The 19,274-nt window shown below is 37.0% G+C and overlaps 1 protein-coding gene across 1 annotated transcript; it reads left to right on the forward strand.

Moving 5' to 3' along the window:
• Positions 1-5,354: 5,354 nt before the first annotated feature.
• K441DRAFT_671229 (uncharacterized protein) lies at positions 5,355-7,624 on the forward strand. Its single transcript, XM_067650397.1, has 5 exons — positions 5,355-5,624; positions 5,695-5,778; positions 5,832-6,749; positions 6,826-7,099; positions 7,153-7,624. The coding sequence occupies exons 1-5, from the start codon at positions 5,517-5,519 to the stop codon at positions 7,410-7,412; spliced, it is 1,644 nt and encodes a 547-aa protein (XP_067496596.1). The 5' UTR covers positions 5,355-5,516; the 3' UTR covers positions 7,413-7,624.
• Positions 7,625-19,274: the final 11,650 nt, after the last annotated feature.

The following is a 19,274-nucleotide window of genomic DNA, read 5'->3' on the forward strand; positions in this document are numbered from 1 at the left end:
CTAGATAAAGCTATATAAGGTAACTATTAATTAGGACAACCTTAAGCTTCTATTTACCGCCTCCCGTTATAAGTAGAAGTGCCTTATAACTTACTACTTAAACCTAAAACTAAAACCTAAAAAATCTACCAGGATCTACCAGTCTAAAATTTCTATAACTATTTACCCTATACCCAATAAATCCACTAGATTCCACTAGTATAAGAATTCTACCAAATTCCACTAATATAAGAATTTTACCGACATCCACTAAGGATCCGAAAACTCTACTAAATTCTATAAGTTATTACTAAGTACTATACCGCCCCAAGCTAAGCAGAAGCTTAAGCTTAATACATAAAAATACTAGAAGGACTAGTATTCTACTATAAAAAGGATTCTTAAAAAACCCGAACCCAAATTTAATACTAAGCCTATACCTAATACCGAACCTAAACCTAAATAAAAAACTATGGATAATCTAAGCGAGCTTAGCACCCTAGATATCCGCATAATTAAAGCTACCCCGCTAGCGCGACTTACTAAAAAACCCAAATATACAATCTTTGTCGTTACAATAGTTAATATTAAGAAGGCCTTAGCACTAAAGAAGCACACTAACCCTACTATAAAGGTACTAGTAAAGTACTATAACCGCCTAGAGGTATTTTTATAAAAGGAAGCCAATAAGCTACCGGAATACCGATTATACAACTATAAGATTATACTTAAAGAAGGAAAGTAGCCTAGATTTAGACCTCTATATAGGATATCCTAAAACAAACTCTAAGTGCTATAAAAGTATTTAAACGAGAACTTAAGCAAAGGATTTATTAGAGTAAGCTCGTCGCCTATAGCTATACTAGTGATCTTTATTAAGAAACCTAGCGGCGGTTTATACTTCTATATAGACTACTAAGCTCTTAACGCCGTTACCGTTAAGAACTAATATCTAATCCCGTTAATATAAGAGACACTAAACTAACTAAGTAAGGCTCGTTACTATATAAAGCTCAATATTATCTCTATATTTAACCATTTTTATATTATAAAAGGAGACAAATAGCTTACTGCATTTTGTACCCAATATAGACTATTTAAGTACTGAGTAATACCCTTCGGCCTCGCAAATGCTCTAAGCTTGTTTTAACATTATATAAATAATACCCTACGCCCCTACCTAGATATCTTCTGCACTACTTATATTAACAATATCCTAATATATAGTAATAACATAATTAAATATTGGAAATACGTTAACTTTATCCTATAAGCCCTATATAGAGCTAGTCTATAATTAGATATAGATAAATACAAGTTTTATAAAATAGAAGTTCTATACCTTAAACTCCTTATTTCTATAAACGGTATATAAATAAACCCAAAAAAAGTTAAAGTAATTATAAACTGGCAAGAACCCGAGAATATTAAGGATATAAGAGCCTTTATAGGATTTACTAATTTCTACTAATAGTTTATTAATAACTTCTCCGCCCTAGTTTTACCCCTTATAGCTCTAATCTAAAAGGATAAAGTTTTTGTCTTTAATAAGGAATATAAAAAGGCCTTTGCCTATCTAAAGGTTATATTTACTACTGCGCCTATATTCTAATACTTTAACCTAAACTAAATAAGTGTTATAAAAGCTAACTTATCTAACTAGGTTACTAGAGGCATCCTGTCTTAATATAACAAGGATAGAGTATTATACCCCATAGTATACTTTTTAAAATAACTAAGCCTAGCTAAATATAACTACAAGATCTACGATAAGGAATTATTAGCTATTATTAAATGTTTTAAATAATAGCGACCTAAACTAGAAGACGCTAGATTTCTAATTAAGGTCTTTAGCGACTATAAGAACCTATAGTACTTTACAACTACAAAACAGCTAAGTTATTGTTAAGCCCGCTAGTTAGAATACCTATCTTATTTCTAATTTTTAATTACATACCGCCTAGGCATTTAAGGCTAGAAGCCTAATACTATAACCCAACGCTTGCAAGACGCGCTAGCACTAAAAGAGGTACATTCTTACCAAAATTAGACCCTACTTTATCCTAAACTATTTAACCCTTTTATTAAAGATCTTACGGTATAAGTCCTTAAAATAACCAATTAATTAATTAAATAGATTATAACTAACGAATACCCAAATAACAAGTTTATCTAAGAGACGCTTAAGCTAATTTAAGATAGCGTTAAACGCTCTAAGAAGATCTCTCTAAGTAAATATAAAGCTTATAAAAACCGCTTATATTACCAAAACAGTCTAGTTATCCCTAATTATAATAAACTTAAGCTTAAGCTCCTTAAACACGTATATAACTTACTAGTAGCTAGCCATCTAGGCTAAGGAAAAACCCTAGAGCTACTTTAATAGGAGTACTACTGGCCGAATATACATAATATAATACGAAGGTATATCTCTAGCTATTATATCTGCTAACGAGCTAAAGCTTTATACAAGACATATAATGGCCTTTTAAAGCTACTATCTATTCCAGACTAAAGATAGAAGGATATCTTAATTAACTTTATTATTAACCTCCTTGTAAGTAAGAGCTGTATAAATATTATAGTAGTTATAGACTAACTGTCTAAGATAAGACACTTAATCGCCTGCCCTAATATATTAATACCTACCGTTGCCTAACTGTTCCTGGATTACGTATAGAAACTTTATAAACTCCCTAAAATAATTCTCTCCAATAAAGGTAACTAGTTTGTCTCTATATTTTAGAAAGAACTAACTACCTAACTCCATATTAAAGTACTATTATTTATAGTATACTACCTAAAAACGGATAGTAAAATAGAACGTGTAAACGCTATAATAGAATAGTATATTTGGATATACACGTCGTACTTATAAAATAACTAGATTAACTGGCTTATATTTACTAAGTTTACCGTAAATAATTCCGTCTTGGAAACTATAAAGGTCTCCCCATTTCTAGCCAACTACGGCTAATATCTATAAATAGGTTTTAAACCGTTTAGTAATATTCCTCGCCCTACTTATTACGCCTTATAAGTTATAGAAGCAAATTAATTTATAAAGAAGATAGAGGAACTATAATAGTTCCTTACTAACGAAATAATATAGGCTTAATCTATCTATAAAGCCGTAGCGAATAAGAAACAAACCCTAGCACTGGTTTACTAAATTAGTAACTTTATCTGGCTAGATATAAGAAATCTAAATATAAAACAACCTGCTAAAAAGCTTAATTAGAAGAACGCTGGCCCTTATAAGGTTAAGAAGGTTGTCTCCTCCTATACCTACTAACTAAAGCTCCCTAATATAGTTAAAATCCACCCTATATTCCACATGTCAGTCCTTTACCCCGCTACTCCCGCATTAAATGCCCTACCTAAACAGATATAAGACCCTCCCCCACTAGTTAAAGTAGATGGTGAGAATAAGTACTTTATTAAAAGAATTAATAATATTAAGTATAATAAACGGAAACGTTAATATATGTATCTTATAAAATAGAGAGGCTTTATTAAGCCCTTATAGGAACCTATTAACTCTATAGGGCTTATATAAGCCGTAGAAGACTTTTATAAACTCTATTTAGAACTACTACAGCCCTACCTTACAGAAGCTCAAGTTTAAAGGGGGGGTACTATTACGGGACACCCCCGTAATACCTTATATACGTCCACCTATTTCTACCAATTTAGCAACTAGAGACTAACTATAAGATGGCAATTTACGGTAATCTAACGGTAATCTGCTATATTCTGCTATATTTTGCTAAGTTTTACTAAATCCTACTAAGTTCTACTAGGACTACTACCTAAATCCTATTCTACTTTGTATATATGTTGACTAAGCAACCAAGCTAACGATATATACCCTTTCTTCCCGTTTTCCTGCCTTCTCTCCTTACGTAACGTCTTGACTTCTTATATAGTTTATATATATAGCTTAATAATATCTACCTTGCTATATATTATCGCCGCTTATACTTACTCCGTAACAGCTACGGACGTTAAAGGCTTTATAAATTAATAGCTTGACGCCTAAATCAAAGTCCTGTATAGCTTTTTGTATAGTAGCTTCGGCTTCACAAGAACTCAATTTAGGAAGTGACATATTGATTTGTACAATAAATTTTCAATTTGGGTGTAATTTAGCAGGAGAAGAAGAAGAGCGCGTACAGACGCGTATGGCTCGCTTGGGGGGGTGGCTCGCTTCCTTTACCTTAGCAAGCTCAGACTATAGAATTAATTAGCGGACATACGTATATCCGCAAGCGGATATCGCTAACCTTTTTTGTCAAAAAGTTGATTCTATGGTCTGAGAGACATTTCCAGCGTTTCTTAAGCGATCCGACTTTATTTGTATATAGAGCAGTTACCTTTTTCAACGAAATTAATCTACACCCCTATAACAGCTATTATTTTAAAAATACCGGTAAATTAATCCGTAGAAGCAGCTCTATAATCGATGAACTTTTAAGCCTTATATATGCGCCTGTTGCAATATTATAGCTAAGCTTGCGTTAAGTCTTGCATTAAGTCTTGCATTTATATAGGGATATATACAATCTTTAACAAAATTAATAAAGCTACCTATATAAGGTCTAGGGCTGTATATAGGCTTAAAATAATTGCAAGAGCTAGATCTATTAGTGATAGATTTTTTAACTTTAATATATATACTTATTACTACATTATAGGTAATATCGGGATTCCTAATAATGGATTTTTTTTTTTGCGAAAATAATCTTAACTTTAGGCAGTTATGGGCTAATTTAGACCTAATATTTATAAAATATTAGGTCGTCTCTAATTAATGAACTTTTGATAGTATTTTAAGTTGTTATAGTTGAGCGATTTAGCCGCAAATATAGGAAAAGTCGTGGGTATTGTCGGAGCGCCTAAGAAACGTTGGAAATGTGGCTCAGACCACATTTTCGATTTTACGTGGAGCGGATATAAAATTATTCCGAATATGTGGTCTGAGCTTGCTGAGGTAATCGCTTCCTAGACATGATTTTGCGATTCGGAAGACGGCGTAGGTTATTCCGACGCTAGCTAAAAAATCACGTCTGAGCTCGCTGAGGTAAGGCCGATACGTGGCTGGGTATCCTAAAAGGGTGTAGTGCATCTACCTCACGGGCCGGGTAGGGTCCCTCCCATACAAAATCTCTACTGGTTATAACGATTTTGGTAGGGAAAACTTAACGATATTGTGAATAGTCAGTATATTGTAATATTACACCAAAAAAACTTTGATCAAGGGGTGTAGATCGTAATATAGAGTATATCGTTGTAATCAAATATCATACTAAAGAGTTTTGACTGTAACGGTTGTCCATCGAGCTGGAGGATGACTAACACAAATACCCATCGCAAACAAGGCTCATACGATATCTCTTCAGCCGGCATCACAACTTATTTGACACCCTGCTGACTCCAGGCTCTAGACCCAGGCGCCCTCACCATTTTGAAGGCTCTCACAGAGTCGTACGTGACTGCAACACGCCAAGCAACAGTCTGGAGTCTATTGATGACCGATGGATCCGCTCAGCATTGTAGCGTTGACAATCAAAGTGCTCGACCAGCTCTGGAAGATAGGAGATCGAACAGCAACGCTAATCTCCAACTTTCGAGATTTCGACAGCGTAAGTTGTCACCCTCCCGTCCAAAAGCAACGAACAGCTTGCACCGAAAGAGCTAAGCCTCGTCGAACAGGACACAAGAGTGCTGGAGAATAAGATCTGTGATGAGAATAATCGGACCAGAGCCTTGCACATGCTACTGTTCGATCCATCTACCGTGAGTACCGTGCCCGCCTCACAGCGAATTCTGGGGTTGAGCAAGGGACATAGATATACGGAGGGAAATCACTGTTTGAACAGTTCGACACTGATGTTCAAGACCAAATCCACATCTTTCTCGAGCAGGCATCGGATGTCCTGGATCAGGCCTACCAACTCCTCAATCGTCGACAGGATGTCTACCCCAAAGGGCGAGAGCCCAAGCGAGCCGCAACGCCGACTCTACTAGTCAGCATTTCGCCAAGCCCCAGCAGCGCCTCCCTAACGCCAAACGACGCGACCGTGAGACGTCTGAAGTCGTTCCAGCGGCTACGGTGGTCTCTGCTTGACAAAAGGCGGGTGGAAACCATCGTCCGCGACTTCAGCGAGTTGAATAGCAGGATCCACGAGAGCATCAAGCTGTGGTGTCTGGGGACGTCAATAGGCGTCAATCTGCAGCATCTCAAGCGGCTCGAGACCGATGTCAACTCGCAGGCGTTGGGCTTCGATGTTGATGCTAGGCTGCAAATCGCCACCAGTCAGAGCCTGGCTATTGTCCAGAGCCTCGAGATCAATGATGCCGAGCTGCGACAGAAGATCGGTGATGTTAAGCAGGTTGTAGACAAGTTTGGTGTCCTCCATTGGGAAAGCAAGCCAGTTCTTGTTGAGTATCGTTCTTATTCCCCCGAGTCACCAGTGCCCGTGGAACTGGATGACCGAACTCGCGACCTCGTCGACAAGCTGGCAAACCTCCTTCGTCAACCGAAAGAAGTTGTTTTCCGAACACCATGCTGTCGGGGCTGGGTCAGACAAATGCAGCAAAATAGGGTTGCCTACATTTTCGCTATCCCAGAAGCCGTTGATCCCTGGCCGATTAGCCTGCTGAATATTTTGTCCTCAAATGATTTGCCGCCCCCGTCTCTCAGCCAAAGGTTCTGGTTAGCCGTCAAACTCTCCAGATGTATCTCACAACTTCAGCTTGTAAAATGGGTACGCCTTTCGCACCGCATTCTCATCAGGCTCTTGCGTCGTACCGTAACTATGCAAGGAGACTGACGGCATCTAGGTCCACGAAAGCTTCCGATCTGAAAATATTCTCTTCTTCCCCAAGGCTGAGACCAGAGAGCCTCCCACGCCGCCAGACAACAGACTCGACCTTTCAGAGCCTTGGGTTCTCGGCTTTGAATTTAGCCGGCCGGAGATGTACTTCTCACATGGACACGCCGATACGTGCTTGACTCGAGACATTTATCGTCATCCCGACCGCCAGCGAAACCCAACGCAGATATTTAGCAAGGTCCATGACATTTACGCCCTTGGCGTAGTTCTACTCGAAATAGGTCTATCGTTTCTACTTCCATCTGGAGTTCGTACTGCCGCTAACACACAGCAGGGCTATGGCAGCCGGCCTTGAGCCTCGAGAAGTCGGGTTTCACCAAGGTTCAATACCCGCATGCCATCAAAAAGCATCTGGTACGACACGCAGAGAAGCGGCTTGGCGCTAAGATGGGAGATAAGTACCAGAACGTCGTTCTTAAGTGTCTGCGGGGAAATTTCGAGGTGACAGATGACACGAAGGAGGACTTGAAGCTACAGCAAGCGTTTAGAGCTCAGATTGTCGATGTATTGCAGAAAGCTGCGGATAGTGTCTGAAGCTAGAGAACTAGAAATTTTCCGTGGTAAGTTACGGGGACGAAGAGGTGTCAGGTAGATATTGCAAGTAGGCGAGGGATAGTCGAGTGTTTTCGACAAGAAGCTTTACCCTCTTATTTCCAGAAGGTCTGCCCTGAAATGCATCTGCGAAGTCTGGGTTGAGAAGAGTGTTTGTATTTGTTTCTGATAGGGCGGTTTTGAGAGATCCCAGTTCAGCCATAAGGCTCTTTGCGTCGCCTGGCACATCTTTCCAGTCCTGTCCAAACTGGACGACGACCTGCGCGACCTGAATCGTCAGGCTGATAACGCCGACGATGCCGGCTCCGATTAAGTGGACACTCCACCCATACAAATTCACTAAAATAGTGAGAATTAAACGTGCGAGGCTTAAGTTGTCCCTAGCTAAAACACTGGGGCGTTGGAAACTACGCGCCACTATCACAATCTTACCGTTTCGCGTGGGGAAGTCGCAACCCGAGGGCTGGTTAGGTGTGACAAGTAGAGGCTTGAGGATGCGGGTAGACGAATTGGGAAATCACACTTCGGCAGAAGTGATGGGGGCCGTGGGTATAGTGTGATAGTGGCGCGCAGTTTCCAACGCCCCGGGACTACTTTTAGTGTGACAAGTTAGAGGCTAGGAAGTAAGATTATGTTAGTGGCGCGTAATTTCCAACGCCCTAGGACTACAGGCAAAACTCCTTAGTACGATATGGCTTCTGCAGCCGAGCGTATCGTAATACCAATGGTATCGTTGTATTCAGGTTTGTATGTAAAGATACACCAAAAATCAAAATTATACAGTAAAAACTCTTTATAACGATACGGGTTTTTACGCCGTTCGTATCGTTATACCAAAGGTATCGTTGTATTTAGACTTTATACGTAAAACACACCAAATGTCAAAATTATGTAATGATATTGCATATCTATGAGCTCGAAGTCAAAATTGGGCGATCAGCTCCATCAAAAAACGACTTAATCGTCGTCTGCTTGGTGTTTTGGAGTCGTAGTCCTTGGATTCGACACTCGTGCCTTAATAGAGTTGTAATAACCTCTCTCTTACCATCCTCCTGTTTCTCCTCAAATAGACGAAACTTTTGTAAGGCCTCTATTGCCTCATTAAGTTTAATTCGAGGTTATTGGGAGTCCTCATCTGTTTCTGCATCGCGATCTAGCCCGGCGTAGAGTTCCGCTACGTGCTCAATAAGATCTTTAGTAGAGTCCACTACATCTTCGCCCGGAAGATGAATAAAATTCTAAATATTTATAAGCTCACGGATCCTTCCGGCAGCACGTAGTTATTCAGCCATCTCTTATACCTTATGTGGCAATTTAGCTAAATTAAGGTGGTTAAATTTGTCGCTTAGTATTTCTAATATTGGATTAATTAATCTTTCGACGGAGGAATTCGCTTGCCTATAAAGCAATGTGTTTTTGTAATAAGTGAGGGTGTTTTATGTGGTAGGCGCGTATTTTTTTAACGCTCAAAGTTAGAGAATCCATGGCAACGTTACCTTTAAGGATTTTGAGATCTGGGCATAATAAATAAGACAGAATTAAGTATGGAGAGTAAGATCTGAGTATTATTTTAACAGATTTTAATCGTTGTATGATGAAGATTAATGGCTAAACTTACGGTAAGAAAAGGCCAAATCTAACGAATTAAAAACTCCTTATCCCATGCAACGTTGGTGTCCTACTATAGGTGGTCCGTGCGGAACACCAGAATTAGAAAGATTAATTTAATTAACCACCATGCCTTCTAATCGTGCCTTTTTTAATCCTAATATCGTCCAACTTACCAAATGCGTCGTTCCTCCAACTTATAGCAAAAGAACTATCTCCGGAGCTTTGGCGGCTGCCTTTAAGCCCTTTGCCAGAGCTTCATATTCCCCATTATAGCTCTAAGATCCTAATAATCTAATTAGCTAAAGCTTATCGATAAGAATAGGACCCAAATCAACGTTGCAAGGAATAACGATTTTGGTGGGGCCACCTCTACGATATTGTCAAATGTTAGAATATCGTAATATTACACCAAAAAAGGCTTGATTAAGGGGTGTAGATCGTAATATAGAGTATATCGTTATAACATCGTTATCGTTATAAGGAGTTTTTACTGTAGTATGTATTGTGTATCTACATACGCGAAGCCGTAATTAGGCGACTGGCTCTACTAAAAAAAGAGGTAATCGCCACTTGCTTAGTGTTTTGAAGCCATCGGTCTCAAATTTAACAATTGCGCCTTAATAGAGTTATAATAACCTATCTATTGCTAGGTTCCTATTATTCCTTATACAATTAAAGGGGTTATAAGGCCTCTAGCGCCTTATTAAGCTTAATTTAAGGTTATTGGGCGTCCTCCTTATCTGTTTCCGTATCGCGATCGGGTCCAGCGTAGAGCTCTGCTACGTGCTCTCATAGGCCTTACCTACGAGGCAATTTAGCTAAATTAAGCTGCTTAAATTTATCGCTTAGTATTTCTAATATCAAAGATTAATTAATTTTTTAATAGAGGAAGTTGCTTGCCTAGCGAGCAACCTCCAATTATAGTACTGAGGTGTTTTTAGTGGTGGGCGTATTTTCTAGCGTTTAAAGTTAGAGTCTATAACAACGTGGCCTCTTAGAATTTCGGGACCTACCTATAATTAATAAGGTAGAATTAAGTATAGAGAGTAAGATCTAAGGTTTAATTTGACAGATTTTAATAAAAGTTAATAGCTAAACTTATAGTAAAGCAATTGAATTTGGTAGATATTTAATATCAGATTGTGTCATGGAACCCCACCGCAGGGGCCTCCATAGGAGAGCCCCGTGCTCTCGCGTACACCTCGCGTACAGCTTATGTCAGCTACGCGTAGGTATATCACCTCCTTACGCCCTCGACCCTTACGATCGATCGCGCAACGTCTTGTAGACTCATACATACGCTCTGTAGCCACTAGAGGGGTTTCGATGAACTGACGGAAGGTATCTGACGGAAGGTAAAGCTAATTTTTAGTGCTTACACCTACATTTAGCGCGACCTTCCGGCAATTGGTCAAGTAGGGGTTTCGATAGAGAGCAATCCTTGCCTCTCACCAACTCGACGGTTCGATCAACTTGGCGCGCGAGATCAAAAGACATAGTGGCAAGGATTAACTGTGCGAAATTTGGAGTCGCTGGTTGCTGTTAATAAAACAGGGGGCTGGCTTAAAGTTCTGATGAAAATATTCATCAAAACTTTTGATATTTGCCAAGAATCGAATCCGACGGAAGGTCCTACTAACTACATACTGCTAGCACGCGAAGATCGCCTCGATTCGAGTTGCATTACCTTCCGTCAGATACCTTCCGTCAGGTTATCGAAACCCCCCTACTGCCTCCGTTCTATAACATTATATTGCGCCTTTTTACCACCAACGCTTAGCCTATAACCAATTTTACGTCTTTATAATACTGCAGGCACTACTAAAAGTAGCGTATCTATAAATTACCTCACTTTATACTTCTAAGAAACCCATAATAGTAAGATAATATTTCTTACTAGCTATTATATTAAATCTAAAAAACAATTTAATACTTATACTTAACCTATAACGCCAATTAATCCTAGGAGAATTTAATTTATTAGCCCTAGCCTTAACCCCTAAGGAGATAGACACTAATAATATCTTATCTTTTATTAACTATATAACTATGGACAAGCAAATAGAAGGGCTACTACCTATTAAAATTAAAATACGAGACGCTAAAATATTTATAAAAATGGTAGCATAAGACCCTAATAAATATTACCGCCTTTTATAGAACTACTACCTAAAGCTTATATAAGCTAAGATGCGTACTACCTAAGATCGCGATATTATCTAAGACCTATAAGCTTATAAGACGCTCGCTAATAATATACGTTAAGAAACCGAAGATAACCTCTATATGTTTAAACGTGACGTCTAACAGTTAAAAAAGAATAAGATTATACTAATTACTACAGTTACTAAAAAAGAAGGCATAATTAAATACCTATAATCTTAGCTTAATAAGCACATTTATAATAACGCTAAATACCTCTTTACTATATATAACGCCACCTAAGTCTCTATACCCCTAGTAACTTTACTTAACGCTTAATAGAGGGTTAGCGCTAAGCAGCTTTACCTAATAGGAACCCCTACTAAAGCAGTAATAATAAAAGCTATAATAATTAGACTTAAACTACTACTATAGGGTCTAATATACGCTACCTTAATCCCCTAGTCTTTTAGGGAGACCGTAAGGAATACAGCTACTAGAAGATATAAATCCGCGAGAAACTAACTTAGAGCGCCTACCTTTTCCCTATAGAAGATACTAAGATTAGCTATATTATTAGGCGAATAAAGGGTACACTATTTAACAGACTCTTTGCCTAATAGGAAACTAGTAGCCCTTAAAAGTTATTAGTAGGGGGGGCTAGGGCATTCATAGGAGCTTCCTTAAGTTACGTAATTATCGCTTAGCTAGTATATAGAGTCGTCCCTTTAGGATGACTCCACCTTATAAAGTCCACACTTTTATACACCTGCATTCCCGTATAACAAAAGTAGTAGTCTTACTAAGAAGTCCTTAATAATCTTAACCTAATATACCGCGACTATAACCTACTGGCTACTAACTAAGCTAAACTATATGCCCTAAAGATAAGCCCTATCTAATTATTTAACGAGTTCTATGTTAAACTCTAGGAATATATTAAAGCCCTCGCCTAAGACAATACTAAAGACTAAAAGGATCTCCTTAAAAAAGTTACTTATTACTTTAGTTACGTAGCCGCTAGCTATAACTATAATAATATTAGCAACCCTATAGAAGATTAAACGACGACTAAATTAGATTACTACTATTAACCCTTACCTAAATACCTCTTTATAGAAGCCCTCCGGGCCTACTAAACCTATATATACTAAGCCACTAACGCCTACTACCTTAAGTACTACTAGAGCTAATATTAACCTCTTTATACTAACCTTTCTATAAAAACTCCTAGATAGAGAGCGCGAGCTACTTTAAAAATTAGGATACTGCTATAGATGCCGTTAAAAAGGCTATTATTACAATAACCTAAACTGCCTAATAGCTAGGTTTAGTACCTGCCGCCTAATATTTAACCTAATACCCTAAATACTAAATACGTCGCTACGCGCTATTACTGTATAAGATAAAAACGTAATAATAATAGTAGAATTAGATATAAAAGCGGAAAACGCTAAGTCCTAGCCCTAAGTTATAGGTTGGGACGCCCTAATAATAGAGGGATCTATATATCGGCCTGCTTAATAGATAACTTAGTAAAGATAAATAGACGGAAATAGATAGTTTTACCTATAATAGGAACTACTGCTAAAAAATAATATAAAAGCCGTTTTATAATTAACTGCGGAGCTATTAACTAATTTGTAGATACTTAACTCGTGTATACTTATAACCTATCTACCTTACCCCTTACTAAAGCCCGCGCCCTATAACTTGCTAATAGTATAACTCTATTTAGATATAAATAGGCACTAGGAAGAGCTCTAGGCCTATATTATACTACATACCAACTACCCTATTATTCTTAGAATAAGCTAGCTTAAATAATATAACCCCGCTATTAACTAGGAAAAGAAAAAAACAACCTTTAACTCTAAATACTATAGAGAGACTTGCCTAGGACATAGCCTAGCCGCCTCTATTTACTTACTAGGATATTAACCTAAAAAACCCCTTATTATCCTACCTACGACTAACTACTACTACGTAAGTACTATGGCCTTTTACCATATAGTATATAGGAAAGGCTAAACCGTTTCTATAGCTTCCTAAAAAATAAAACTACGTCCTCTATAGTAATAGAATAAATATAGTTAACCCTTTAGAAGATAACGCCCCTGCGGAACTCTACGGACTTTTACCTTTAAACTTTAAGAAGTTTATAAAGCTTAAAAAAGGACTTACCAATAAAGAACTCCATAAGCTCCTCTCTAGGAGGTATTATAACTTTATTAATATATGCTTACAAAAGGGCGTAGATATACTCCCCCTATATTAACCTAATAACTATACCATTAATATTAAATAAGGAAAAATGCTACTTTATAAGAGACCCTACCTAATATTAAAAGATAATCTTCTAGTTATAAGAAAGTATATTAACAAGCACCTTAATAAAGGGTTTATTCGTCCTAGTATATTACTAGTAGCTGCCCCTATCCTTCGTACTAAGAAGCTAAAAGGAGGTATTTAATTTTATATTAACTATAGAGGACTTAACGCTATTATAATTAAAAATTAATACCTAATACCGCTTATACGGGAGACCCTTAAGTGGCTTAGCTAAGCCAAAATCTATACTAAGCTCGATATTATCGCCGCCTTTAACTATCTTTAAATATAGGAAGATAACAAATAAGAAACCGCATTCGCATCGCGCTTCGGCCAATTTAAATATACTATTATGCCCTTTAGCGTATATAATAGCCTAGGCACCTTCTAAAGCTATATCAATAACGCCTTATAAGACTACCTTAATAACTTCTTCTCTACGTATCTAGACGATATACTTATTTATAATAATAACCCTTTTAAGTATACTAAGCACGTTTAAAAGGTCCTATAGCGCCTTAGGGACATAGGACTCTATATTAATTTAAAGAAGTACAAATTCTTAGTTATAGAAGTAAAATACCTTAAACTAATTACTATTACTAAGGGTGTCTATATAGACCCTAAAAAGGTATATATAGTTACTAAATAGCAAGCCCCTAACTATATTGGGGGTATATAAGCCTTCCTTAGTTTTACTAACTTCTATTAGAAATTTATATACAACTTCTTAGGTATAGTAGCACTACTTATAGCAATAATATAAACGAAGGGCCTTTCTATAAAAGGAAGAAAAACGTATTTATACTTTACCTAGACGCCTAAATATAAGAAGGCGTTTTAAGACCTTAAAAATGCTTTTACTAAAGCACCTACGTCAGGAAAAAATTTACCAGCATTTTTACAGCATTTGGCAGCATTTGGCGGCTAAATGCGCATTCTACGCACTATAACGTATAGCGTATAGTATTAACTAAGGTGCGGCATACTGCTGCATTTAACAATACAGTGCGGCATACTGCTGCGTACTACTGCATTTAATAATATAGTGCGGTATACTACTATATTTAACAATACAGTGCGGTATACTGCTATATTTAATAATATAGTGCGGTATACTATTATATTTAACAATGCAGTGCAGCTAATTACGCATTTTGTACTTAATGCGCAATTAATATATAATGCCCTCCTTATATATTTTATGCATAATGCCCTTCTCGCGCATTCTATATATTTTGCTTACTTTAAGTAATAAATAAGTATTACTCTTCCTACGCAGTTAGTGCAAAATAAATTATATTATTTTAGATAATTTAATATAATATAGCGACGGTTTTCTTCTACTTATCTACCTACTAACCTACCTACCTGCCTACCTACTAACCTACCTATCTACCTGCCTACTTACCTGCCTGCCTATCTACCTGCCTACTTACCTACCTATCTACCTACTTATCTACCTACCTACCTATCCGCCTGTCTATTTGTCTATCTATCTATTTATTTATCTATCTATCTATCTATTTATACCTACCTATCTATACCTACCTATCTATGCCTACCCGTCTATATTACCTTAATTTAATTAATTAATTAAATCGTTTATAGTGTTCGCTAGCTAGTTATTTAAATGGTTATCTAGCTCTAGCGACGGTTGTCTAGCTCTAGCGACAGTTATATAGCTCTAGCGATGGTCGTCTAGCTCTAATAACGATTGTCTAGCTTTAGCGACAGTTATCTAGCTCTGGCGACAATTGTCTAGCTCTAGCGACGGTTATCTAGCTCTAGCGACCGTCGTTTAGCTCTAATAATAGTTATCTAGCTCTAACGACGGTTATATAGCTCTAGCGACGGTTATCTAGCTCTAGTAATAGTTATTTAGCTTTAGTAACAGTCGTCTAGCTCTAGCAATAGTTATTTACTAACTGTCGTTCTGGTATCCCCCTAGGTAAAAAGGATATAAAAAAGAAAGGGTAAAAAATAAGGTGGCTACCTAGGTGTATATAGGGGGTATACTTAGCAGAGGTATATATAGAGGCTATTAGGAATATAGCGGGGACCCAATATAGAGCTTTATATAGAGCCTCTATATATAGAGCTTTGTATAGAGCCTCTATACGTAAAGCTTCGCGTAGAGCCTTATATAGAGCCTCTATACGTAGAGCTTTATATAGAGCTTTGTATAGAACTTCGTATAGAACTTCGTATAGAGCTTTATGCAGAACTTTATGTAGAACTTCGTATAAAGCTTTGTATAAAGCTTCGCGTAGAGCTTTATATAGAACTTTATACGGAGCCTCTATATTAGGAAAAAATTCACTAGTATCTAATTTTACTTTTCTACCATTTTAGCATTTTCTAGCATTTAGCAGCTAAATGCTAATACTTAATTATAAATGCGGCATTTAGCGGCTAAATGCTAGTACTTAGTAATAAATGCCGCATTTAGCTGCTAAATGCTAGAAAATGCTAAAAATGCTAAAAAATGCTAAAATGGCAAAAAAGTAAAATTAAATGCTAGTAAATTTTTTCCTAATGTATCCTAGCTTACTTTATACTAGGATAATAACTCTACCTTAAAACTAACTCTTTAAACTACGTTAACGCAGGCGTCCTTTTCTAAATAGGTAATAACAGTCTCCTCTACCTAGTCGCATTCTACTTATTAAAGTTTATACTATAAAAGTATAACTATAAGATCTATAATAAGGAACTTCTCGCAGTTATATAAGCGTTTAAGGAATTCTAAACAGAACTCTTCTTAGTAGAACTAAATTAGCTAACTAAAGTCCTTACGGATTATTATAACCTTAAGTACTTTATAACTATAAAGCAGCTAAACTAACGCCAAATATACTAGAACGAGTTCCTCTCTAGTTTTAACTTTAAAATTATATATAGACTAGGAGTATAAGGTACTAAGCCTAATAGCCTAACACGCCGCTTATAATACCTCCCTTAGTTAAAAAAAAGACCCTTATAATTAGTTTTAATAATAAACAATCCTAAAAGCACGAAATTTGGCCTTAGGTATACTACCTATAATAGAGCTAACTAAACCTTAGCTTTATACCACAAAACTAAAGTTACCTCCTAAAATTAACGAGCTTATTACTACGGTATATAACACCTCTGTTAACCCATTACTATATTAACTTATTACTATAAAGACCGCTAGCGCCTATACGCTACCTACTAACCTCTAAAGCGTAGGCTAGATTAATATAGTAGCCTTAAAAGCAAAAGAGAATAGGCTCTATTATAGAGGCCGCCTATTTATCCCTAATTTAAAAAAAATCTACAACGGTAACTAATCTAAAAAGCCTATAACCTCCGATTAAGCGGCTAGCTAGGTAAAGAAAAAACCTATAAGCTTCTTAGCCGATACTACTTCTAGCTAAAAATAATAAACTTAGTTAAACGCTTTATAGGCGCCTACTATAGTTATAAGTATACTAAGGCCTTTAATATAAAGTACCAAGGATTACTATACCCTCTACTAGTACCTATATAATAATAGGCAGATATTGCCATAGATTTCGTTATTAACCTACTACCTTATAAATGACACGGCCGTACCTATAAGAATATCCTTATAATAATATACCGACTTATAAAAGAGCGCCACTATATCCTAACTAAAGGCGTAGCCGTTAGCGACGTTACTAACGCCTTTTTTTGCGAAGTTTACCGACTATATAGGTTACCTAACTTAATTACGTCTAATTAAGGCATATAATTTAACTCTAATATATAGAGACAAATCTACTATCGCCTTAGCATCTCCATTAAGATATCTATATCCTTTTACTATAAAACTACTAAGTAACTATAAAACACTAATGCTAGCATAAAAGCGTACCTATAATAGGTAATCGCCTATAATTAAAATAACTAGGTAGATTACCTCCTACTAGGTAAATTTGTAGTAAATAATTACGTCTTAACCACTATAGGACTTACCCCGTTCTTTGTAAATAAGGGTTATTACCCCTAATCCAGTATAGAGCTACTAGAACCTATTAATAAGAAACTGCCATATAGAAAACGCCTTAAAATGCTACTTGCCAACTAGCATACAGACTATATAAAAAATCTACTCGACTACTATAAGGGAGAAATGGCCTAGGCTTAAGTAAAGTANGCCTACTTCGCNAACNNTTATAGAACGCCACNACTANANATNNNTGTTAGTNACTANGTATNGCTAAATANATATAATATCTNTANNNANAGGCCTATAAAGTCACTTAATTATAAGAACCTTAGCCCGTATTTAATTAAACGAGTTATTAATAGGGGAGCCGTATATAAGCTAGAACTTTTACTTACCCTAACTACCTATAGGATATAGCCCGTATTTTACCTATAGCTACTATACCTCTATTAGCCTAACCCCTTACTAGGTAAATATAGCCTAAACCCCTACTAGTACTAATCCAAGATAAGAATAAAGACGAGAACTATAAGGAGTAGACCGTTAAACGAATTATTAACTCTAAATACTTTAGTAAAGGTAGAGGACGACGGCTCTACTATAGAGCTATATATATAGGATTCGATATAAATTAGCTAGAATGGCAACTATAGGAAGACTTTAAAAATGCAAAGGATCTAATTAGCGACTTTTACTACGCGAACCTACAGAAACTAGGCCTAAGTAGAGATTTTATACCTAATCCTCTATAGGAGCCCTTATAGAGTTAAACCATTATATATTGCTATATAAGGGCAAATTACCGTTAGATTGCGTTAGATTGCGGTAAAGTGCAATTATATAACTAGAATATCGTTAAGATGTCTAGGAACTTTAACTAGCGATTAAAGTTATTTAATTGGTTAGATTTTTAGATGCCAAGCCTTATTACATAACGTTGTTTTAAGCCTTTAGCGATACCCCCCTTTTTTCTTCTTTTCTATACTTTAAGTGTCCCTTTTATATATATATATAGTAATCGCAGTGTCGCCGGAGCTCCACCTCTATAGGAGGGGGGGTAGTGTTACGGAACCCTACCGTAGGGGCCTCTATAGGAGAGCCCCGTGCTCTTGCGTACACCTCGCGTATAGCTTATATTAGCTACGCGTAGGTATATCACCTCCTTACGCCCTCGACCCTTACGATCGATCGCGTAACGTCTTGTAGACTCCTTAAATGTATACGCTCTGTAGCTACAGTCTGTAAAGGCTCCAGTGTCCCCCCCCTATATGCGCGCGCAACACATATAGCAATTTCGCTTCGTACGCACTAGAGAATTTCAAGTTTAACTCTTATAATTAAGCTTAAAAGATTAGAGGCTTTGCCTTTCTTAAGGGTGCACAGCTCTTTTAGCAGGCGCACAGTATCTATACTAGATGGTGCACTTAACTAGTAATTACCGAAATTGCTATGTGTGTTGCGCGCGCATATAGGGGGGGGGGACACTGGAGCCCTCACAGACTGTACTACCTCCGTTCTATAACAGATTGATACTTTATTTAGTAACTAGCAATATCCGCAATATCCACAATCTTTACAATATCCATTATAGTTACCCTATCCTTTTACTACTCTTAAATTGTATCTAAATTTCCTATTTTAGTATAGTTGCTACCTTTATTTTTGTTTTCTATAGCTTTAACTACACCGTTAAATCTGGGGGGGGGGGTGTAACCGACTACTAAGGCTCGCATTACCTTATAACTTACCACCCGTTTCTTAATATCGTATATCTTACTACCTATTTCTATTACCTATTGCCGACTATAAGCGCTATCTAC

Source organism: Cenococcum geophilum, assembly GCF_001692895.1.
Source record: "Cenococcum geophilum 1.58 unplaced genomic scaffold K441scaffold_94, whole genome shotgun sequence".
NCBI classification, from domain to species: domain Eukaryota; kingdom Fungi; phylum Ascomycota; class Dothideomycetes; order Gloniales; family Gloniaceae; genus Cenococcum; species Cenococcum geophilum.

What these genes read in the sequence shown, in the direction of transcription:
- K441DRAFT_671229 (XM_067650397.1), top strand. Translation starts at nt 5,517, where the DNA reads ATGGATCCGCTCAGCATTGTAGCGTTGACAATCAAAGTGCTCGACCAG. An exon ending in ACTTTCGAGATTTCGACAGC is followed by an intron (nt 5,625 to 5,694) that starts GTAAGTTGTCAC and finishes CTCGTCGAACAG; the next exon opens with GACACAAGAGTGCTGGAGAA. An exon ending in AACTTCAGCTTGTAAAATGG is followed by an intron (nt 6,750 to 6,825) that starts GTACGCCTTTCG and finishes GACGGCATCTAG; the next exon opens with GTCCACGAAAGCTTCCGATC.